Source organism: Pipistrellus kuhlii, unplaced genomic scaffold (assembly GCF_014108245.1).
Source record: "Pipistrellus kuhlii isolate mPipKuh1 unplaced genomic scaffold, mPipKuh1.p scaffold_m20_p_25, whole genome shotgun sequence".
NCBI classification, from domain to species: Eukaryota; Metazoa; Chordata; class Mammalia; order Chiroptera; family Vespertilionidae; genus Pipistrellus; species Pipistrellus kuhlii.
Genome location: NW_023425524.1, coordinates 2,155,688 through 2,180,234, shown reverse-complemented (window position 1 = coordinate 2,180,234; position 24,547 = coordinate 2,155,688). Strand labels below are relative to the sequence as shown.

At 46.7% G+C, this 24,547-nt stretch overlaps 1 protein-coding gene across 4 annotated transcripts in view; it reads left to right on the top strand.

The window, feature by feature from the left end:
- Window positions 1-5,010: 5,010 nt before the first annotated feature.
- MIA3 (MIA SH3 domain ER export factor 3) overlaps window positions 5,011-24,547 on the top strand; it is a 38,614-nt gene continuing 19,077 nt past the window's right edge. For all 4 annotated transcript variants that reach the window (XM_036453639.2, XM_036453636.2, XM_036453637.2 and 1 more), the window contains exons 1-6: window positions 5,011-5,179; window positions 8,701-8,834; window positions 13,065-13,151; window positions 15,925-18,715; window positions 20,584-20,745; window positions 22,262-22,377. In XM_036453639.2, coding sequence (XP_036309532.1) covers window positions 5,047-5,179; window positions 8,701-8,834; window positions 13,065-13,151; window positions 15,925-18,715; window positions 20,584-20,745; window positions 22,262-22,377 — 3,423 coding nt within the window. In that variant the 5' untranslated portion in view covers window positions 5,011-5,046. The remainder of the gene's footprint in view (window positions 5,180-8,700; window positions 8,835-13,064; window positions 13,152-15,924; window positions 18,716-20,583; window positions 20,746-22,261; window positions 22,378-24,547) is intronic.

Here is a 24,547-nt window from a genome sequence, read left to right as displayed (position 1 = left end):
TTTCATCTTTCAAAAGGGATGTACTTTCATACTTGCAGGGAACTCTCATGCTTCCTGTATGCAATTGCTCAACATCCACACTTGAATAGGCTGCATGACGGCATTTATGTTCCTGTTTCTAATTTTATACTGAATGTGTCAACTAAAATGCCGAGGATTCAGGAGGTTTGCTTTGTCTGGATGTGTGGTCTGTTAACAGGTTGTCTGTGCCTGTACATCAAGAACCTATTTTTTCCTCTCAGTTCTTAGTAGCTCCTCCAGGAGGCGCTTGTGAGCTGCCAAACACAGCCTGGGAGGTTGTTACCTGCCATGGCTGACTTTTAGTAAGAAGTGTCCAGGGTAGGTTCCATCTAAAAATGTCTCCCTTGAGATGAAGTCATTGATCAGCTGAGACTCTCGTTGCATCATCAACCATCCCTGTTGCCTAAGAGCCAGGTCTGTTTGCGGTTTAATTGTTTAAACAACATAAATGGGCAATCTTTAATATGTGATCTTATTTGCTTCTTCAAGCAACACCATGAAATGTGAAACATTTAGCCCCTATTTTATTTTTCTCAATATATTTTATTGATTTTTTTACAGAGAGGAAGGGCAAGGGATAGAGAATTAGAAACATCGATTGGAGAGAAACATTAGACCAGCTGCCTCCTGCACAGCTCCTATTGGGGATGTGCCCGCAACCAGGGTACATGCCTTTGGCCGGAATCGAACCTGGGACCTTTCAGTCCGCAGGCCAACACTCTATCCACTGAGCCAAATGGGTTAGGGCTAGCCCCAATTTTATAGATGAGGATTCTAAGAAACGCAAAAATTGGTGACTCGCCCAGGGTCACATGATTACACTCCCGATAGCTAGCTTAATTCTTTTGACTACATTCCCTGCCTCCACTCCTGTCCTGTAGGGAAGTAATTTGTATCTGAAGTCTGTAATGGATAAGCCAGTCTTCACTGTGCAGGTTGGGCTGTACGGGCCCCACCCTGGAATTCGTTCTGCCTGTGTTTCAAAGCACCAAATATTTGCCTTCTGGGAAAAGCGCGCCAAGGTAAATCGGGCAGAACCGGAAACCGGAACTGACATACAAGCTTACTGTATATATATCGGTGGCAATTTCACATGTTTGCCTTCCTTCCTTTGTACAATACAAATGGGGACATTTAACAAGACTGAACAAACAGAACATGCTGATAGAAGACCTTGGATTGCATATGACTCACTCCTACTAGAACATACCCTTTGACATGGCTTTGACATGCTTTTTATTTTTTTTTAAATATATTTTATTGATTTTTTACAGAGAGGGAGAGAGAAGGATAGTTAGAAACATCGATCAGCTGCCTCCTGCACACCCCGCACTGGGGATGTGCCCGCAACCAAGATACATGCTCTTGACAGGAATCCAACCTGGGACCCTTCAGTCTGCAGGCCGACGCTCTATCCACTGAGCCAAACTGGCTTCGGCTTGACATGCTTTTTAATGGTGAGGAAGGATTTAACCCTACTAGCCATGCTTAACACAAAACTCATTCTCCTTGGCTTTCAGAATAGGATATTTACTTAAAAGTTCGCTTCTGTTTTATGATTTCTTTCCTTAATGTCTGATAGCTTTCTGCCTTTGGCTCAACTAAGTCTAATTCTTGTGCTTGATTTTCATAAGCTGACCTGCCCTAGATAAACCCAAGTTTATTATTTCCCCCTTCTATTTAATAGGATCATTTCACTCTAGAAAGGTTAGGTCTCTTTCCTGTCCTTTAGAAATTACTTCCTGCTGAAACCGGTTTTGCTCAGTGGATAGAGCATAGGCCTGCAGACTGAAAGGTCCCGGGTTCAATTCTGGTCAAGGGCATGTACCTTGGTCGTGGGCACATCCCAAGTAGGGGGTATGCAAGAGGCAGCTGATCAATGATTCTCTCTCATTGATGTTTCTTTTTTTTTTTTTTTTTTTTTTTTTAATATATTTTATTGATATTTTACAGAGAGGAAGGGAGAGAGGTAGAGAGCTAGAAATCATCGATGAGAGAGAAACATCGACCAGCTGCCTCTTGCACACCCCCCACCGGGGATGTGCCCGCAACCAATGTACATGCCCTTGACCGGAATCGAACCTGGGACCCTTCAGTCCGCAGACCGACGCTCTACCACTGAGCCAAACCGGTTTCAGCTCATTGATGTTTCTAAGTCTCTATCCCTCTCTCTTCCTCTCTGTAAAAAATCAATAAAAATATATTTTATTTAAAAAAATTACTTCCTGCTCTGTTTTGTCTTAGGTTGCTTTCTTCAACTTGCCCTTTCCTGTCCTTTTAGAATCTAAATCCCACTTAACTCACCGAGACCTAGCTCAAATCCCACCACCACCATTTACTTTCCTCCTCCTTTGAACTCTTTAGTGCTTAGAATTTGTACCCCAACACATTTCAGCACTTACTATGTGCCAGGGTTCTTTTCTCCCTCCCCTCCCCCCATTCTTACTAAGGGAGATGATTGGTATTAGCAGGAGAGCTTTGTTGATCTTGTAGGAGTTTCCATTCTAAACACTATGATGGGGATCCAGAGTCATTCTCCACTGTCAGAGGTGGAGCCCAATGGAGGCTACTTGGGCACAGGTGTAAAAGGTGGGCCCAGCTGAAACCGGTTTGGCTCAGTGGATAGAGCATCAGCCTGCGGACTGAAGGGTCCTAGGTTCGATTCCAATCAAGGGCATGTACCTTGGTTGCGGGCACATCCCCAGTGGGGGGCATGCAAGAGGCAGCTGATTGATGACTCTCATCGATGTTTCTAACTCTCTATCCCACTCCCTCTCTGTAAAAAATCAATAAAATATATATATTAAAAAATCAATAAAATATATTTTAAAAAATAATAAAAGGTGGGCCCATCTCCTAGGCCAGTGGTTGGCAAAGTCATTAGTCCACAGAGCCAAATATCAACAGTACAACGATTGACATTTCTTTGGGGAACCACATTTTTTAAACTTAAACTTCTTCTAATGCCATTTCTTCAAAATAGACTCGCCCAGGCTGTGGTATTTTGTGAAAGAGCCACACTCAAGGGGCCAAAGAGCCGCATGTGGTTCGCTAGCCGAGGTTTGCTGACCACTGTCCTAGGCAATGGCCACACAGAATGACACTAGACACAAAAGTCAGAAATCTGGGAAGAGAGAAGATAGACCCCAAGATGCTCTTTAGGAAATGACACTGTGCAGGCTGACTTGACAGAGTAAAGAAATGTGTGCCTGTTGTTTTTCTGACTCACTATATTGCAACCAATCATAGCATTTTTATTTTTAACCAAATCCTTTACTAGGATTAACCTGGCGTATAACACTACAGGTTGTCTTTTTATGATTGAATTTTAAGAGTCCTTTGTATATTCCAGATCAGAGATTTTCAACCTTCCTCATCTCACGGCACACATAAACCACTTACTAAAAGTCCGCAGCATGCCAAAAAATGTTTTGAAGATTAAATGAATTGATACGTTTACAGGCCTTAGAATAACAACCCGCTCCTAAGGAAAATAACAAATATTAGCTGCCATTGCCTCTCCCCTATTCTGACATTGATTTGTTAGTCGTTGCTATGCCAGTCGGTTTCCCCTGATTTGTGGGCTTCTTTAGACAGGGTAGGATATCTTGTCTTTGACTTACATATTTTGCACACAGGATTTTGTCCCATGCCTGGCACGGCATGATAACCTAACATGGAAGCTCAACACATCTGTGTTGAATTCAGTCACTTCTTCCTTTGTGAATAAAGACCCAAGCAAATGGAGATCTCAGCAGGGGGACCCATTGCCCATCTCTACCTTCCAGGCCCCCTCAAAAGACCTAACCCGCCACATGCATGCTCTCATCACCTCAACAACGCACCATTCCACTCCCTCTCCCCTTCCTAATCAACGTGGGGAGGCGGGGGAGGGACCTGGTGTCTGGAATGGAGCCTGGAAACAGGGACTCACAGAGTCATGGTGGGGTTTCATAGCTGGGGGAAAGGAGGTACCCCAAGAATGGGGGCAGCGGATCAGAGAGGAGAGGCTGCGAAAACCCCTCACCATCCCAATAGGTAGGAGGCGTTAGGGGGATCCAAGGTCGCAGGGCGGAGGTTGGGGGTAGGGTAGGGTGACCAGATGTCCAGCTTTTGGCGGGACAGTCCCGACTTGTAACCATTTGTCCCGCGGTGGTTTTAAAAAAGTCCCGATTTTTAAAAAAATGCCGTGGGACACAAGACAAATTGTTACAAATCGCGACTGTCGAAAAAAATACCGATTTGTTATTATGCACGCACTGTTTGATTCTTGTCTGTGCCCTGACGGGATGGAACCGGCCAGCACAACCTTGGTATATTCAAGATATTCTACCCAACTAACCTACCCCACCAGGCCAATGGGTGAAAATAACTTAAATACAATTTTGCATTTCTTTGATTAAATTTCAATATAATTATTTAAAAAAAAAAAAAAAGCCGAAACCGGTTTGGCTCAGTGGATAGAGCGTTGGCCTGCGGACTCAAGGGTCCCAGGTTCGATTCCAGTCAAGGGCACATACCTTGGTTGCGGGCACATCCCCAGTGGGGGAGTGTACAAGAGGCAGCTGATCAATGATTCTCTCTCATTGATGTTTCTAACTCTCTATCCCTCTCTTTTCCTCTCTGTAAAAAAATCAATAAAAAATATATATATATTTTTAAATCGGGATTGTCCTGCCAAAAGCGGGATGTCTGGTCATCTTAGGGTAACGGGGAGAGCGAAGAAAGCAGTTGCAGTTCTCCTCCCAGAGCCCCCTGCCTCCGCTCCCGGGGGCCCGTGCTGACGTGTCAGACCGGCAATTCAAACCCGCCCAGGCCCCGCCCCTCGCTCCTGGCCACGCCCCCACACGCCCTGGCCACGCCCGCTGGAGCCGCCGGTCACGCCCCCATTCCGCCATGGCCACGCCCCTCGCGCACGGCCCCGCCCCTCCGCGTCCAGACCACGCCCCCCGCCCCGCCCTGGCCCCGCCCGCTGGCGCCGTGGGCCTCCGCCTCCGCGTCACCGGCCCCCGCGGTGACCACAACATGGCTGCGGCGCCGGGGCTGCCCTTGTGCCTGCTCCTGCTCGGGCTGCCCTGGCGGGTGCCGGGCCGGCTGGAGCCGGACGCGAGCCGGCGCTTCTCCGAGCACAAGCTCTGCGCCGACGAGGAATGCAGCAGTGAGTGCCCGCGGGCCGCCGGGGCCGGGCGGCGCGGGGGCGGGAGCCGGGCAGCCCGCACGCCGCCGCCGGGGAGCCACAGCCCAGCCGGGGCGGGAGGGCGGAGCTCCGGGCCGGGGGGGTTCGGGGATCGAGCCCCGGGGTCCCCCTGCGTGTGTGCCCGGCGGCTCTGCGGGCGCCCCGGGCGGCCAGCAGGCCCGGGCCGCGGGGGTCTGCGCCTCCCACTTGTTGCCGGTGTCTTCTTCTTCCTTCGCTGATCGGGGTGGAGGGGGGGTAAGAGGGGGTTGGAGGTGGCCCCCGTTATTCCCGGGGTTAGCTGCCCGGCTCCCGATGGGCGATGGGGCCGCGTGCCCCGGGCTCCCCACGCCGCCGCCTCGGAGCGCCCTCCTGCCCCGCCGCGGGGACCGGGGTGGCTGCTGTGCTGTCCGGGGGCAGATGCGCCCCGGGCTCGCTGGGCGGACTCCTTGCTCAAGGTTGATGATAGGTTTCGGGAAGGGCGCTGCCCCCTGGCCCTCCTGCTTCGCTAGGATTGGGGGCGCGAGCCGCCTTTTGGGCAGACGTACTGGACTTTGGGATCGGGACGGTCTTGGAGTCCTGGCAGGCGGCGTATGCCGAGGTCTCTCTCCATCCTGTCATTGCTGTGCCTGGGAGGCTTGCAGGCAGCCGGGCAGCCCGGCAGGGAGGGCACCGGAAAGGCCACCGTCTCTGGCTCTCCAGTGTGTGGGAGCATCTGCCTCGGCCACCTGGGACCCCGCAGCCTCCTCTTCTGGGTGCAGGAAGCGGAATGGTTCCCCTGCCCCCAGATTGGTGGGGGTTGGGAGGGGGGGTTGGAGGGTGCGAAGGGCTGAGATCTTCAGGCTCCGATGGAGGATCATTAAAGTGACAGTGATGCTGTCCAATACTCAGAGGGTCTTAGAAAACCAGCCAGCTTGAGCCTTAGCCCCTTGCCTTGTTTGAATCTCTGAGCCAAGATCCATCTTGCAGCCTCCCAGCCGGCCTCAGGCAGCCTCAACTGACTGACAACCGCTTCCAGAAAGGTTGGTCCTACATAGTCGATAAAAAGAGATAGGAAACGGTCTTCCTGGGAAGGCCATCGGCCTACGGTCTATTTAGCTACTTTATAGGCAAGCTGGCGTTATTCAGAAACCAGTTTCATAATTTGGAGTTTGTATCCCTGCAGCCATTCCTGGGTGTAGTAACCCTGGGGCCCGTGTAAATAATAAATAAATAAACGCTACCAAGGCGGCGCAGCTTCGCGGGTTTTTCCTGTAGTTTTCTGGGTTATTAGCAAGCAGAGCGCACTCCCACATACCCGCTCTTCTGTGCTTCCAAAAGCGAGTTCCTCAAAACCCGTTGCCTGGAGCAGCACATCGCGGATGCTTCCCGGGTAGGAGACAAGGTATTGGAAGGGCCCTTAAGTGGCCACCTGGCAGGTATCCAACCAGATGTCACCAAACAGCAGGAAGCAGAGTAGGGGCTGCGTTGTACGCATGTGCTTTTCAGATAGCTGTTCTGCAGCTGGCCTTGTGGTGTCATCCCATTTATAGATTAGAAATCCCTCACTGATCTGTTCTGAGGGGACCGAGAGAAACAAGGCTATTCCCAATGGTCAGAGAGGCCCCCGTCTTACATTCCCTATCACCTTCCATCCGGCCTCTCGCCCAATTACATCTGAATTAGGTTGATGGCATGCATTAAAATAATGAGATTTTTTTTTTTTTGCTTCAAAATCTAAATAACCTCCGAAACCGGTTTGGCTCAGTGGATAGAGTGTCGCCCTGCAGACTGAAAGGTCCCGGGTTCGATTCCGGTCAAGGGCGTGTACCTTGATTGCGGGCACATCCCCAGTAGGGGGTGTGCAAGAGGCAGCTGATGAATGATTCTCTCTCGTCGATGTTTCTAACTCTCTATTCTTCTCTCTTCCTTCAATGAAATATATATATATTTTAAAATCCAAATAACCCCCTTTATGTTTGTTCCTTGCTAATTGCCATGTAGAAAAGTATTATTTCCATTCCACCCTCCCTTTTTTTCTGCTACTTAATTGCATTTATTGTCCATTTCATCTTATATGAGAAACTGTGTGTGTGGCCAACAGAAAGAAAAAGACTTCCACCAGTTTCTAGATCAGGTGTGATTTAAGTCCTGTATTTTAAGACTGAAGGTAACTCCTGAACAGTATTCACAAGGTTTGCTTAGACCCTGTCACAGGTGATGTCCACTTTAGGCTTTTGTTTATAGAAATAGGGAAATGAGGCTATTTTAACTTCGTTCTGAAACCTTCTTAACACCTTAAGCGCCATGTTAGTCACCGGTGACAAAACAGGTTTGGTGCTTAATGTGTTAATGTTGGCTACAGTAAAAATCTTTTAAAATATATATATATATATTTATTGATTTTTTTTTTTTAACAGAGAGGAAGGGAGAGAGTTAGAAACATCGATGAGAGAGAAACATCAATCAGCCGCCTCCTGCATACCCCCTACTGGGGATGTGCCCGCAACCAAGGTACATGCCCTTGACCGGAATCCAAGGAGGGACCCTTCAGTCCGCAGGCCGACGCTCTATCCACTGAGCCACACCGGCTAGGGCTACAGTAAACATTCTTTACCTTCAGGAAACATTACCTTGTAATGTGACTGGATCTGTCTCATAGGGTGTGACATCCTTTCCCATCAGTTTACCTAGTAGATATTGTAAGGAAAGGACAACTTGGCCACAAATGAAACCTACAGTGTTTACTGCCGGGTGGTAGCAATTAGAGCCACTTAAAAATAGTGCCATTCGGTGGTTAGTTCAAGTTAATTGACCCCCTGGGGGTTCCCGGGTGCTCTCCCCAGTCCCTATTGCCTCTGCATGCAGCCGTGCTTAAGCGAGTCAGCATCTGTCCTTGAATTTACTCAGTTGCAAAAGGAAGCTTTTTTGTGACCATGACACAGCAAAGATCGAGGACTAGCAAGTCAGAGAGGGGACCGAGAGTTTTATCTGGGACCAGCCTTCGGGGGTGGTGGACACACTGGTTTTTGTTTCTCAGAATTTTCCATAAAGAAAACCAGGGAGAGGTTCCCTCTGCCCGGTCTACTTGCAGGCGCTGTCCTGATTTATCAGGATAAAGCTGGGAAGGTTTCAGATGCTTGGAGCATGTGACTGGAAAGTGATCGAGTGCAGCCCTAGCCGGTTTGGCTCAATGGATAGAGCAGCTGCCTGCAGACTGTAGGGTTCCAGGTTCGATTCTGGCCAAGGGCACAGGCCCGGGTTGCGGGCTCGATCCCCAGTGGGGGGGGTGCAGAAGGCAGCAGATCAATGGCTCTCTCTCATCATTGATATTTCTATCTATCCCTCTCCCCCTCTCTCAGAAATCAATAAAAAAAAAAATATTTAAAAAAAAGAAAAAGAAAGTGATCAAGTGCAGACAGTACGGGAGAAAGCTGTTGACAGTGGGTTCCTGTATTTCCTGATCGATCAGCACGGGCTGCGCCGGTTGAATCGTGATGTCTGGTTATTCTTTTCTCTCTTTACAGTGTTGATGTACCGGGCTGAGGCGCTAGAGGACTTTACGGGCCCCGACTGTCGTTTTGTGAGTTTTAAAAAGGGAGACCACGTCCATATCTACTATAAACTGGCCGGGACGACGCCGGAAGTTTGGGCTGGAAGTGTAAGTAAAGATTTGTCATCGTTCCTTTTTGTTTCTTTTCCTTTTTCATTATATATATATATAGTGTGTGTGTGTGTATATATATATGTATATATATACAATATATATACACAATATATATATACTTATATATAAATATATATTTTTACATACACACACACACACACACACACGATTTATTCAGGAAAATGAAAAGGATTGCAATTTAGAAGCTGCAGACGTGGTGAGCCACGTGCGAATTCTGCCAGGAAGCAGATGGGAGAAAATGACATGCTTTCTTTTCTGACGTTGAATGGGCTCGTCTAGCACTGACGGTTTTAGTAACTGTTTTCTCGGGGTCCAGAATGGCAGAAACCTGTCCTCTGCTGTGTGTTCCCAGCAGGCACCAGGCTTGGCACTGAGTAAGGGCTCGGCAGAGATTTCCTAAATAGAACTGAATTGCTTCCAGCTATTGCTCTTCAGCATCACGTTCTAGGCCTTTCAGCCATGCATGCTCCATACATAGCAAAGGTGGAAATGGGCCCTCACCGGTGTGGCTCAGTGGATAGAGCAACGGCCTGTGGACTGAAAGGTCCCAGGTTCGATTCCGGTCAAGGGCATGTACCTTGGTTGCAGGCACATCCCCAGTGGGGGGCGTGCAGGAGGCAGCTGATGGATGTTTCTCTCTCATCGATGTTTCTGACTCTCTGTCCTTCTCCCTTCCTCTCTGTAAAAAATCAATAAATTAAAAGAAAAGAAAAGGAATCATGGGTTTGAGACTTCTCCCTGCAAACTATGTGTGAGATAGGGTTTCGGGCATTCACGAGGAAAGTTGATCTTGTGTGCATTTGTTTTTTACTAAATTATTGATATCTGAAAAACGGGCAGCTCCGGGAACAGTCATGTGTGCTCTTTTCAGGCTGTTAGAAAACCTCAATGTCACTGTCACCGCGTGCCTTCTTGTTTGTTTTGTTGGCAGCTTCTGGGCCGTCCTCTTCCTGCTCTTCGGACACTTGTTGCCAATAGCTGCCCCGGCAGCTCCATTCCACCCGGTTCCGTGGCTGACCTGAGAGCAGACATGGAAAGCATGTTTTCAATGAAGAGATTCACTGGCAGTGAGCTGCCTGGGAGGCTTATGAGCTATGGTCCTTGTTAAAGTGTGATATGTAGACTATGCATTTATTGAATGTAGCAACGGACCTTGATGTCCTTGGCGTTGTCCAAGATTAGAGAAATATCCAGAAAGCTTTCAATCCCAATAAAATGCCAGACGAACAACAGAACATGAGGCTTGAGAATCTTCCCTGGGACCAGCAGGTTGATTTTGTTGGCGTTCCCGATTCCCAGGGAGGAATCTTCAAAGGCCACCTGGGCAGGGACAGTCCTTGCGTTTAGGCAGAATCCCAGTTGAATCATTTGATACAAAGAAGAATCTATGCTGTTTCTTTCAAGTCTACCACGAGTTTTCTTAGTAATCTTTATTGTTGGGGAGTTTTTTTCCATGTCCCTACACAGCATTTTTATTTTATTATTATTTTTTTTTTTTTAAAAAATATTTTATTGATTTTTTTACAGAGAGGAAGTGAGAGAGATAGAGAACTAGAAACATCAATGAGAGAAAATCATCTACCAGCTGCCTCCTGCACACCCCCCACCGGGGATGTGCCCGCAACCAATGTACATGCCCTTGACCGGAATCGAACCTGGGACCTTTCAGTCCGCAGACCGATGCTTTACTGCTGAGCCAAACCGGTTTCGGCTTTACGCTGCATTTTTAATCTGGTGGTCAAGTTTGAGCATTTGAACTCAACTTGCATTTTTTTTTTTTTTTGCCCCCACACTTTTTTTTTTTTTTTTTTCTATTACAGAGAGGAAGTGAGAGGGATAGAGGGTGAGAAACATCACGAGAGAGAAACATCCATCAGCTGCCTCCTGCACATACTGGGGATGTGCCCGCAACCAAGGTACATGCCCCTGACCGGAATCGAACCCGGGACCCTTCAGTCTGTAGTCTGACGCTCTACCCACCGAGCCACACCGGTTAGGCTACCTCCATATTCTTGTTCGCCGTCTTACTCACGTCTAGAAAGCCTGCCGTCTTTGTGGGCCCAGCTCTCATCCTGCCTTCTGTGGGAAGCACTGCCCCCTGCACCCAACAGAAGGGGTCTTTGCCTTCTGATAATTGTTTAGGGGACATTGGGTTTGCACTGCTTGTGGGACCCTTTTTTCTGCTTTGCATTGAAGAATGTGTGTGTGCTGGCTTAGCTCCTATAAAATCTAAGCTCTGAATGGAAGGGCCCATGTGTAAGCCATCTTCCTTTTGAATATTTCCTTTCAGGGTGGTGGTTGACATTTGTCTGCATAGTAACTATGCAGAATTTGTTCTTTTTTTTTTTTTAATATATATTTTTATTGATTTTTTACAGAGAGGAAGGGAGAGAGATAGAGAGCTAGAAACGTCGATGAGAGAGAAACATCGACCAGCTGCCTCCTGCACACCCCCTACTGGGGATGTGCCCGCAACCAATGTACATGCCCTTGACCGGAATCGAACCTGGGACCTTTCAGTCTGCAGACCGACGCTCTACCACTGAGCCAAACCAGCTTCGGCCAGAATTTGTTCTTTTGAAAAAATATTTTGCCCCCCCCCCCCAAAAAAAATAAAATAAAATCAGTAGTAATTCCTTGGCAGGGATGATAGTTGGAATCCAATTAGATATGAAAATTATTTTTATTATAGTTACAAGGGCCCATGATTCTGCCACATCTTGGGGAGAGGTTAGGTCATAAGAATGGGGACCCCAGTATAAAAATAAAGTTTTATACAGCAAAGATGACACAAGGATAAATGTATTTCCTTTCTCTACAGATCTGACTTTTCCCCCTTTTCCACATTCTCTCTAAATAAAATTTTCCTGAGAAGGAGAAAAGGATCTTTGCCCTTACTCTCCTTTCTCATTTGGTGGCCCTTCCACTTTGGGAAATTAAAACTCTCTCTCCTTGGCTTTCAAATGATTCTTCTTTCTATTTCTTAGTTTTCATCCTACCGTCTTTTTTGGTTTCTTAGGATTTCAGACTCCCAACTGCCCATGTGGCAGTTTTTAATTGCCCTGGCTTATCTAATCTCCAAGGCACTAGCTCTCAGGTACTTGCCAGATAAAACAAGAGCACTCCTAATGAGGATATTTTAGGAGTTCGTGATAAGATAGCCTTTTGTTTTCTTTTGGTGCTTTTAATGCCTATCGGTCTCCTGGAATGACTGGGAAGGATCTAACCCGCTCTTTCAGACTGCAGCTAGTAACTGGCAGTGTATGTTTCCTGAGAGGACATGCTCAGTACTATCACCTTAGCTGCTAGTGCTGTAGATAAATGGGATCATCTTCTGCAGAGGTTTTCTTTGCATAAATCTAAAGCTGCTGCGTAGATTAATATGAATTCTATTTTCTCCCCAAATATTTGGAAAACCCAGGTGTTTTTTTGTTTGTTTGTTTTGTTTTTAATATATTTTATTGGGTTTTTACAGAGAGGAATAGAGAGGGATAGAAAGCTAGAAACATCGATGAGCTGCCTCTTGCACCCCCCCCACTGGGGATGTGCCCACAACCAAGGTACATGCTCTTGACTGGAATCGAACCTGGGACCTTTGAGTCCACAGGCTGACGCTCTATCCACTGAGCCAAACCGGTTTTGGCTGGAAAATCCAGTTTTTGAAAAAGCCATTACAACCCATACATATCAGTAAATATTTGTTTGCCTTTTGTCGTGCTGATCAATACATTTCAGAAGTTTTATATTTTTCTCAACTATTGATTTTCATCACTGGCTTAAGAGAGACATAAGTACTGGTCTGTGAGCAATGCTATGAAATGTGCAGGTAAATTCTTGCTAGAGGTTTCTTAGAATTATGTTTCCAATCAGCTTTGATTTGCACAGTTTTAATCATATAGTATACAACAATCTTCTCTTGTGCAGATCTTTTATCTACTTCCAAATCTAACTTTATGTGCCCTGTGTTTAGCATTAAGAGTGTTGAAAGAAAGCATAAGTGGTTTTAGAAAAATTGGTTTAGCAATATTATATACTCAATTTTAATTGGAATAATAATCTCTGTAATCACAGTGACTGTGCGTTTCTGTGGTGATAGCTACCTATCTATTTGTATATTTCCTCTCATTTACATTTCTCTCATTTATATTTCTTGTTCAGAATTTTGATTGATAGTTGTTTTTTTTACCCATTCTTTTTATATAGGTTGGTCGTATTTTTGGATATTTTCCAAAGGATTTACTTCAGGTAGTCCATAAATATACTAAAGAAGAACTACAAATTCCAGCAGATGTAAGTTGTGGATTTTTTTGTTGTTGTTGTTCTCCATTGTATTTGGCTTACAAATTCATCGGTTGTTAACTATAATACATTAAGTACTCACTTAATGTTCTCTATGGGTTCTTTGACTTTAAGCAAAAGGACATAAAACAAAGCCAGTTTTATCACAGATTAAGTGATATAAGCAAGAGTTACATTTCTATGGCATCTCACAACTTGATAATGAAATGACATTGATTAAGACATTATTCGAGGACCTGCTGAAGTTTTTAAAGTCTTTGAATGTGTTTTGGGTAAAAAAAAAAAAAAAAAAAAAGTTAACATTTGTGTTTCAGATTTTAATTTAGAAACAGGTTCTGAAAGTAGAATAAAAATAGAATAAAAGAAAAATTTTAAAAGAGAATCTAGGAGACTTATAATCTGATGGAAGCACATTTATACAAGGCCGTGTACTCTCATACAGGGTTTTTCTTTGTTACTTTATAGGAAAAAAGTTAAGAATTCAATATCTTTGCCTTTAGTTATTAAAATGAGATAATTCTTAAGCAAAAGGAATAGCTATTAGACAGTTTACATAGATAGAAACCAGGTTAAATTGATCAAACTAATTTACGTACTAGGCCAGAAATACAGATTTACCAGGATTTTCTTATCATTGACCTGTCAGTGATTTAGGGGATTATGGTTACATTTTAGATTTGGAAAAGGGAACGTGAGAGTTTCAGACGCAGTCCTGTCGCAAATCTACAAGGTCCCGATGGCACCAATTCTATAAATCACTCCTCTAGGGAGCACTGACTTAAAATAGCTTTGAGAAGACGAGGATTGTGTTCTGAGATCCTCACTCAGCTGATTATTTCTGCAGTTTTAACATTTATAATAATCGATGCCCACCTTCACTCAGAAGTCTTGGAGCCGCTTTCTGGAGGTGCTGCAGAGGGTGCTAGCTGCTGGCCGAGAGCAGCTCTCAGATGAGAGGGGCCGAATGGGTTGGAGCCATTGCTATTCTTTTTCTTCTTTCTTCTTCTTTTTTTTTTTTTTTTTTTTAAATATATTTTATTGATTTTCCACAGAGATTAAGGGAGAGAGAGCACTAGAAACGTCGATGAGAGCGAAACATTGATCAGCTGCCTCCTGCACACCCCCCTACTGGGGATGTGCCCGCAACCAATGTACGTGCCCTTGACTGGAATCGAACCTGGGACTCTTCAGTCCGTAGGCCGATGCTCTATCCACTGAGCCAAACCGGTTTCGGCTCATCGCTATTCTTAAAAATTCTCGATGATCCCAAGGGTCATACAATCAGCCTTGCTGCCTGCTTGGCCTCACTCCGAATGAAGAGACTTCGGAATAAGTGGGAGCCAGCAGTCCATTGGTCACAGGGACCTCACTTGTTTGGAAATCTGCCTTCTCCTGGCACCAACCTTTGCATGCTTCCCTCAGTTAAGAAAATAATTTAGAAATGCATGCGATGAACAAAAGGAAATATAATTTATCCCTACCACACAGGTCAGGCCTCCCCAGAGTAATGTGACAGTTTTGTTAGGAGAAAATTATCTTTGTTGGTTTTTTAACTTTTCCCTTTGTGGCCCCTTTTATGTCCATATGGTTTTTAAGGGGGGAAAGGAAGAGTATAGGTTTACTGGGAGTCCTGAAAGCAAATTTTAATGACACAGAGAATCCTGATTTAAAGTATATCCCTTACTGGTGTTCAAGTTACACTTGTAATAATTAGGTGGGAACCCTCTTGACACCATTCCCTGTTCCTTTACATTTTTACTTCCTGTGCACCTGTATTCCAGTAACAAACATCTTGAGCTGATTTAGCTTTCCCAACCTAAGGAAAATAAGAGCCAAAATCTGTGTAGACTCAGAGCCAACTGACAGCAAAGGGGTTTCTGCCTGGTTCTGGCTGGGTCAGCCTAGAACGCAGGAGGGCAGAGGAGCTAGACAGAGTCTAATGTGGTGAATTCCCAGGAGATCAATGTTGGAAGTTGGGGGACCCAATCTCTGACACTTCACTTGCACCTTCTGTGCTCAGAATAAATTGAGAGACCCAGGAGTCAGGCAGATGGAGACTAAATTGCCCCCATTATTTATTGATCGAGCTTTTTGAAACATATTTCATTGATTTTTTTACAGAGAGGAAGAAAGAGGGATAGAGAGTTAGAAACATCGATGAAAGAGAAACATCGAAAAGTCAGCCCTCGACACAAGGGTTTGTTAAAAAAAAAAAAAGAAAGAAAAAAAATGAAAATAAAAAAATAAATTAAAAAAAGATTAAAAAAGAAAAAAAAGAAAGAGAAAGATCGATCAGCTGCCTCTTGCACACCCCCCGATTGGGGATGTGCCCACAACCAAGGTACATGCCCTTGACCGGAATCGAACCTGGGACCTTTCAGTCCGCAGACCGACGCTCTATCCACTGAGCCAAACTGGTTTCAGCAATTGATGGAGCCCTTCCAGCCGGTCCCAAACAGACAACAGGGATGGTGCAGGGCAAACTCACATTTCTGAGTCATTCCTCCCGGGGGAAGCGAGAAGGAAGGGAAACTGGGAGTATTGCTCATGTGAAAGTATTTCCGTGGGGAAGCAGGGAGCCAGGGAAAAGTGGGTTCCTGCTTCCTGTCTCCTGGCTAAGGAACAGTCATTGCCCGAGGCTGGCACAAAAGCCCCTCCAGAGGCAAACGTGACCTTGAGGCCGTCGCTGTCATTGGCATGCCTGAGAGTCTGCTCTTGTGCCACGTGGCTCCAGATACACTAATGCTTTTTCTTTCCCTTACAGGAGACAGATTTTGTTTGCTTTGATGGGGGAAGAGACAAGTTTGACAACTATAATGTAGAAGAACTGCTAGGATTTTTGGATTTGCACAATTCTGCAACCAGAGATTCTCAGAAAGCTCCAGAAAAGACTTCTCAGCCTGTGGAAGAACCTCCTGATGCAGTATCTGAAGAAAGTGACCCTGAGCCTGATTCAGTGCAAGCTACCTCACAAGAAAGAGAAGGCGTTCTCTCAGAGAGCACCAAGGAACTGCAGGACGGACAGGAGGCTCAGAAGAACCACCCCCAGGTCAACAGTCAAAGAAATCACCCTCAGGGAGGACAATCCTCGGTGGAACCGGCGGAAGACACGCTTCCAGATACATTAAACGTGTCAGCCAGTGACAACAACATAACCAGCAACAGCCCTCAGTTCTCAAAGGAGCAGAAGAAGGATGCTTACAAACTTTTGAAAAAAGAAATGACTATGGACTTGAAAACCAAATTTGGCTCCACTGCTGATGCACTCGTGTCTGATGATGAGACAACCAGACTCATTACTTCGTTAGAAGACGATTTTGATGAGGATTTAGATGCTGAGTACTACGTAGTTGGGAAGGACGAGGAGGAAGAGGAGGAGGAAGAAAACTTTGATGAGCTGCCCTTGCTAACCTTCACAGATGGGGAGGATTTGAAAATGCCAGAGAAATCCGAAGTTGAGAAATATTCAACCGATAAAGAGCAGAATTCAAGTGAAGAGGATGAGGTGGAGGTAACTCAGCCCCTTGGCATCAAAAAGGGTGATAAAAATATACTTACAACTTGGGAGGAAGGTGCAGAACAAACAGGGATGGATTTCGAGAGTTCTGGTGAAGAGGAAGAAGAGGAAGGTGAGGATGGATTCATCCCAGACAGCAAATGGGGGAAACCACAATCAGCAACAGATGAGAATGTCCCTGAAAAGGCAGAAGATGGTCTTTTGACTGCAGAAGTTCCTAAAACCAATAACGACAAAAACCCACTAATGGACACAGAACTTCATGTTAGAGGAAAAGGGAGGACAGTTGAGGAATCCAACAGGGACCTGGCGGAAGGTAAGAAAGGATCAGAGGATGGAAAGAAAGAAGACAGGACTCTGGCTGGTTCTGCGCAAAGTAGTAACCTCAACTCTTTGCCAGCTATTGGGAAGGGCAAAGAAATATTAAAATCAGCCTTTTATAAAAAAGAAAATGACCTAAAAGGAGCAGCTGTTCATATCTCAAAAGGAATGGTCCATGAAGAGAAGCCTGGAGAACAGAGTCCGGAAGGTGGCTCCATGAAAATAAGGGAACATGGAGCTGCAGGGAATGAAATGAAGGAAGAAAAGATTAAACAGGAAGCCATGGATGGTACACGGCTCATGGGAGATGAGCACAGTGCATCCAGAGACAGTGTGGGGAAGGGAGTAGATGCTTCCGGAAAGGGACCAGAACAACACGTGCCTGCAGCAGAGCATCCGAGTGAGGAATCTAAAGAGGAACAGCTTCTTAAAAATCACAATCAACCTAGGTTCTCCTCTCCCGAGGAAATTGGTTTGTCAGTGGAGCTGGAAGACGAGGGTCCCGGTCTGGGGAGGAATCTGTCCGGGGAGCCAGGAGGAGACGTGGCTGCTGCGGTTCACAAGCAAGTGACGGAGAAGGCGAAGCTGAATGAGGCAGCGGTCACGGGGGACACCTCCAGTGAAGATCCTCCTCATCCACAGCCAGACACGCCAGAAGCAGAGACAACGGGCCAGAGCGATGGCGCAGAAGTCCCGGGTTCCCATCCTGAAGGACCAGAAGCAGAGGAGGACGATTCCAACCCTGAAGAACTGCTGGAGGACGAAAACGCTGTAAGTGCAAAACAGTCTAAAGAAAAAGGCCCTGAGATGCAGGACAGGCAGTCAGACGTTCATCCGCACGTCTCTGGAAGTGGAATTTTTGACGCCACAAATACCAATGTAGAGAGTGAAGAAAACAAAGAAAACACTAGCTATATTTTGGAAACTGAAAGCAAAAATGAAACTGAGGGCAGAGGGGCAGGCACGCCAGGCAAGGAAGCTGGTGGCCCGGAGGCAGAATCAGAAGCAAGCCCTTCTGCCGATCAGGAATCTCAGGGACCACCCGAAGGGAGTGACTTTCGGACTCCGGAGGTAGACCAAGTGCTTCAGGGTCCAGACCCTGCTCATCTTAAAGAAGACAACCCCGGGGACCAGCCGAAGGCCTCGGGGCTCACAGCCGAGCCTGGTGCAGAGCTCCCGACGGCGGGCCAGGAGGACGCAGAGAAGTTCATGGACACACCCGGCCAGGGGGCTGCCGCCGAGGAACGTGAGGGCGACAGCCCCCAGCCTGCCCACGCCACCGCGAAGCCAGAGCTCAGCGCCCACAGGGAGGACCTGCCCGTCATCAGCAGCTTCCTGAAGGAGCAGCAGTCTCTGCGGCGGTTCCAGAGGTACTTCGACGCCCGCGCGCTGGAGGCCATGCTCCAGGAAATGTCGCGGAAGCTGAAGGCGGCCCAGCGGGACAGCCTGCCCTACAACGTGGAGAAGGTCCTGGACAAGGTCTTCCGGGCATCCGAGTCGCAGATTTTGAACGCGGCGGAGAGAATGCTCGATGCCCGTGTGATGGAATGGAGGGACTCGGGGATGAAGGAAAGCAACGTTATTGAAGAGGCCGCGGTGCTGGATGATGTTCAAAACCTGATCTATTTTGTCAGGTACAGATACTTCCCAGAGGAGGAGCCGGAGCCCCTGGCCACGACGCAGCCCCCCGAGGGCGGCTGGGGGGGACCAGCGGAAGGTGAGTGCCTGTGGCCTGACGAGTTGGGTTGGGGGTTCGCTGAAGTGCCTTCGACCTTATTTGCGGAGCCCTGCCCACAGCTGACGGCGTGTCTAAAGGCAGGAGGCAGCACAGTGATGTCCCCATGTCCCTTCCTGCCTTCTTTCAGGCGGCACGGATAAGGATCTCTTGCTGTCTTCTCTTTAGAACAGTTGAGAATGGTAGCACTTTTGGATTTTATTTTAAAATTTTTTATTGATTTTTTACAGAGAGGAAAAGAGAGAGATAGAGAGCTAGAAACATCAATGAGAGAGAAACATCGACCAGCTGCCTCTTGCACACCCCCTACTGGGGATGTGCCCGCAACCAACGTACATGCCCTTGACCGGAATCGAACCTGGGACCTTTCAGTCCGCAGACCGACTCTCTATCCACTGAGCCAAACCGGTTTCGGCGAGAATGGTAGCACTTTTGAAAGGAAACTTTATAAAAAGATAAAGAGGCAAAGGAGAAAAAGGTGCACAAAACAGACCTGTTAACCAGGCACAAGCTTCAAGTGAAATGATGAAAGCTCTTTCGGGAGCAGAGTTTCTCAATCACAAAATAACCTGACTGGCCTGAGGGTCTTCATTTCCCAGCTTGCATCTTTGGTGGATGTCACGTGCTTTCTGCCCATGGGGAGCAGTCACCAAGGACAGGTCAAGTCTACTGGGCCCTGGGGTTCATGCATTCAGATTGGCCAAGCACTGAGCCAGGATGCAGAGAAATATAACACAGTCGCTGATTCATAAAAGCCATCCTATATAATAAAAGGCTAATATGCAAATTGTCCCCTCCACCAGGAGTTCAACCAGGGTCAGGGCTGGCTGGCCAACAGCCCACGGCCCCTACCCCCAGCCGGCCCCACTCCTGATGGCCCCACCTACCCTGGTCAGGGACAGGACCAGTTGGCTAACCTCTCTCGTCCCCTTCCCCTGCCCACTGTCAGCCTAGCCCAATAGGCCAATCAGGGTGGGCTGGCTAGACCCCAAACATGCACAAATTCATGCACCAGGCCTCTAGTTAAGTAAATAGTGGTCGAACTGGCCCTGAGCCAGAGTCCAAATGTAAGCTGCTTCTGAGTTGCATGCCATCATCTCTGCCTCCCTGCTTTTCAAACTCAGGGATTTGAACTGAGGTTACATGGAGGAATACCAGGCGGACAGGAAGGCACAGGGTCCAGGTTTCTCCCTGAGTGCCAATTTTCCTGAGCATTTGGGCAAGGAACCACCTTTGCATTTTATGAAAGCCGATACGTATTGGATTAGAACGTAAAACTCGAATTTTCAGGGTAGATTCTGAGGTGTGAAAGAAATCCGGCTCTGTTGTGGTCACACATTGAGCTACGCCCTGAGCCTCTTAGGGTTGGAAATGGGTTCTCTTTGACCGGGAGAGGTGCTTTGACAATACTGACAGGCACTTCAGCAAGCTGCCTCTGTATGTGCGCCCTTCTCTGTGCTGGCTCTGAGACAGGCATGCTTGGGTATAAACGAGTTCATGTCATTTCTGTGTAGAAGAGACATGTCCTAGTTTTGCTCTTGACTGGGATTCTCTTGCACATTTATCTGTGTGGAAGTCAGGTTACTGACGTCCCCACTGTAAATACATTTAATTATGAAGCACTTTGGGAGGTGGGTTCCTTTGTCCATTTCACTGTGTAGGTTAGCTGTCTTCGAAGTGAGATCAAATCATTTGAAACTCTTATTCTCCTGCCCACTTGGGCTCCATGAGCTGCCAGCACTTGGCGGGCAGAGGGGGTTGCCCTGGAGCTGTGATGGTGCTGCTCAGTGGGAGGAGTTCAGGGGGACTCGGCAAGCTTTGTCGGCGCAATGCATTCTTCCTCCCTGTAGAGACACAGCCGCCGCTGGAAGGTAATTTCCCCCAAGAGAACATGGAAGATCTCAAAATGCAGATCCCCGAGGAGCCCGGCCATTCAGATCAACCTGTGACTAGTCCCCTGGGTGTCTTAGAAGTGTCACAGAAGCCGAATACCGAGAAAGACGAATATCCAGGTAAAGCTTGTTAATTTTTCTCTACAAAGTAGAAGCACGTCATAAAGAAGAGCTTCTATAGGAGATTTGTTATTAAAGATTGGAAACAGGGGGAAGTAATACAGGTATGAGCACATTCTGAAAGTGAGAAATCCAAGAACCAACAGAGACAAGCAGGAGGTAAGACACATGAGCTCAATCATAGGACACAGGCCGGAGACGGTAAGTAACGGCATTAGCTTAGACAACTAATTTTAAACTAAAATTTACTTTAAAATCCTTCGGTTCTAAAACAGTTTCCACCAGATCCGCAGCAACAGGAACTCCCAGGGTGGAGACCAGCAGTCAGAGTTTAACCAGCGCTCTAGGAAATTCTGATTGGTTGAAAGTTTGAGACCCACTGCTCCAAAACTCACAGATTCAGTGTTTCACCCCCATCCCATACTCACCTCCCCCAAAGTAGAATACAGTGTAGCTCAAGTTCTTTTACTAAAATGCTACCTGACATGGTAAAAGCCTTTTTAAAACACAGGGAAGGGGTATTTTTGTCCATGTATTGTTATACTGTACGAGTTCAGGAGGCAACACTGACTGTTGCAGGATGGGATGGTCCAGGGGAGACGGACACTTTTGAACAGTAACTGGATCACAGAGGACAGCGAACGTCTAGTGGGAAAGCAACTCATTTCGTCTGACCTGAGGAAGTTATTTTAAAATCAAGATTTTTTAGCCCTAGCCAATTTGGCTCAGTGGATAGAGCGTCAGCCTGCGGACTGAAGGGTCCCAGGTTCGATTCCGGTCAAGGGCATGGACCTTGGTTGCAGGCACATCCCCAGTAGGGGGTGTGCAGGAGGCAGCTAATCGATGTTTCTTTCATCGATGTTTCTAGCTCTCTGTCCCTCTCCCTCCCTCTCTGTAAGAAAATCAATAAAAATATATATATTAAAAAAATAATAATAAAAAATAAAACCAACATTTTTTTAGAGAGAGAGGAAGGGAGAGGGAGAAAGCAAAATATTGGGAATCGAGCCCACAATCCGGGCATGTGCTCTGTCCGGGAATCGAACCAGCAACCTTTAGGTGCCCAGTATGACCCCCAACCAACTGAGCCACACCAGCAAGGGTGGAGCTATGTTCATTTTATAACTGAAAAGCTTGGATGGCCCTAGTGGGAATTCTGAGATTTTCTCTCTATATTAGGGGTGTCGAACTCAATCAGAGAAGGGGCCAAAATCTAAAATCCAGCCTAAATCGCGGGCCGAATGGTTTACTGAACAGTCATAAACTGTCATTGTGATGGAAACACAGCGGAGTGCAGTGATGACAGCGCGGTGCGGGCCACATTGCAAGGCCTGGCGGGACGGATTTGGCCCGCGGGCCTTGTGTTTGACACATGTGCTCTATATAATCGTCTTAAAGAGTCACAGATCCAGGCACAATGCTTTCTACTTAGTGGACACTCATAGATATTGTAAGTGAAGAGAAAGAGTTCTTAATCTACAGCATACAATAAAATATTCCTTTGCCCCAATTGTAGGGCTGTTTGTAACGGAAAGCACCCCTGACGATGCTGTTGATGGAAAAGAGCAACTAGAAGCACCCGCCGAAGAGCCAGCCAGTGCCACGCCTTTCGTCGCTTATTTGACAACCACGGTAAGTTGGACATACATAATTTTTTCCAATAGAATGTTGATTATTACAGTTTGTAAGTTGATTTCGAGCTTGAGATGAGAAACCTAGGGTGTTTTTCAGAAAATGACTCCCGGTTTTTGAAGAGGGCCTCTGAAACAAGCCACAGGCACCTGGCTCTGATGGGCTCTTAGGCGAGTGAGGCACTTAATAAGGTGACCAGACGTCCCGCTTTTGGCGGGACAGTCCTGATTTTCAACAATTTGTCCCGCGTCCCGCAGCGTTTTTAAAAAGTCCCGATTTTTGGAAAGATTCTTTCAAAACAATTTCCTGGGACACAGGATAAATTGTTGAAAATCAGGACTGTCCCGCCAAAAGCGGGACGTCCGGTCACCTTAACTAAGGAGGATTTGCTGTGTGCCCAAGCTGGGCATATGCACAGCGGTAAAACACTGCCCTTCCTCTCAAGGACTCTCCATTCTAGCAGGAGATAAGACATCCACCTGAACACGCGCCCATACAGGCGGAAAGAGAGTGTTTAACTGGTGGTGAGCACTGTGTTGGATAAATAGATTCACTGTGGTGGAGAAAGGTGGGCTGAGACACGTTTGGGGTAGAGTTGAAGTGCCAGTGGGAATTTGATGTGTTGTTTGTTATTGAATAGAAGGGCGGGGGGTCGGGGGTGTGGATTGGGGGAGACGGGGTAGTGTGCAGTCAGAAGAAATAACGTGTTCAAGGAGATGGAGGCACAAATAAAACTTTATTTGGGGGAGCTGGGAAGCTTTGTTGTGTCATTCAAATGCCGAGGAATGGTCAGGCATAAAGGAAATTGTATGCCTTGGTGTGTCAGACTGTTAGGGCTGGGGGTCGGTCTTTAGCAGAAAGGGGGTATGGTCAGATTTGTTTCTCACAAAGAGTCACTAATGTAAAATACTTATTCAGATTTATCTTCCTAAGGAAATCATGACCCAAATGAGATCTTTTTAATCTGTCTGCTTTACTAGCTAAGCTTTTTAGGTCGTAGCTCCTCCTGGTGGTGTTTGTTGAAATTGGGTGGTTTTTCTTGGTAAATTATTTGGAGCTATAGAGAAAGTATCCTCTACCAAAATACCCGTATTTTCCGGTGTATAAGACGACCCCGTAATTTTACAGTTAAAACATAGGTTTAGGCCTATATTCGCTGTATAACCCCACTTCAAAGAAAAGACTTAATTTGCCGTCAAGATCTGCAGGTAATTTTTGTGCAATTTTGGTCTTTTGCCCCCGATTTTCAGTTGACTTTTTTTTCCGTTTCAAAAGTCGTCTTATACGCTGGAAGATATGGTACTCCTCCTCCCGGTTCTGTTATTTCAGCCAATACCTACTCCAATTGTTGTAAGGATCACATGAGTTGATAATATAAAGTGTCTAGCACCGTGCCTGGCTTTTCGTTGGCGTCATCCCCTACCTGCTTCTCATGTGATCAGGTTCAGTGTCAAGATGTCGAATGCCTAAAGAATTCAGGCAGAAGGCCACCGGGATGGGAAGGCCGGGGGAAAACCAACCGCTTTTCTGTTTTCTCTGTGGCGGCAGCAGTTGGGGTGAAGGTGTGACCTATGAGGCAGAATGATATTTTCAGCGATTGAGGGAGGCTCAGAATTCATACTTGATGATTAGAATACATCATCGTCACTTCCAAAGCTTCACAGTCTCCATATGTGGGAGGGATTTTTAAAAATATATATTTTATTGATTTTTTTAGAGAGAGGAAGAGAGGGATAGAGAGTTAAAAACATCGACCAGCTGCCTCCTGCACACCCCCTACTGGGGATGTGCCCACAACCAAGGTCCATGCCCTTGACGGGAATCGAACCTGGGACCTTTCCGTCCCCAGGCTGACGCTCTATCCACTGAGCCACACCGGTTTCAGCGAGGGATTATTTATGCACTTTACTTATGGGTATGGGTATGCACTGAGCCCTGTTCTACCCCAGGGTTGGGGGACACAGATGTGATATAGGATGCGGTACCTGCTGGGGGGATGATAGGAGAAGACAGATATGAATGGCAAGAGGAAAGGGTGCAGTGTTACAAAGTAACATAGATTTGAAGGGTACAAAGCATTGTGATGGCCCAATAAGTACCAAGTATTGTGCCAGGAGTACAAGATTCTAGGAGGCACAAAGCATAACTCTGGATCTCCCCGGCTGTCCTT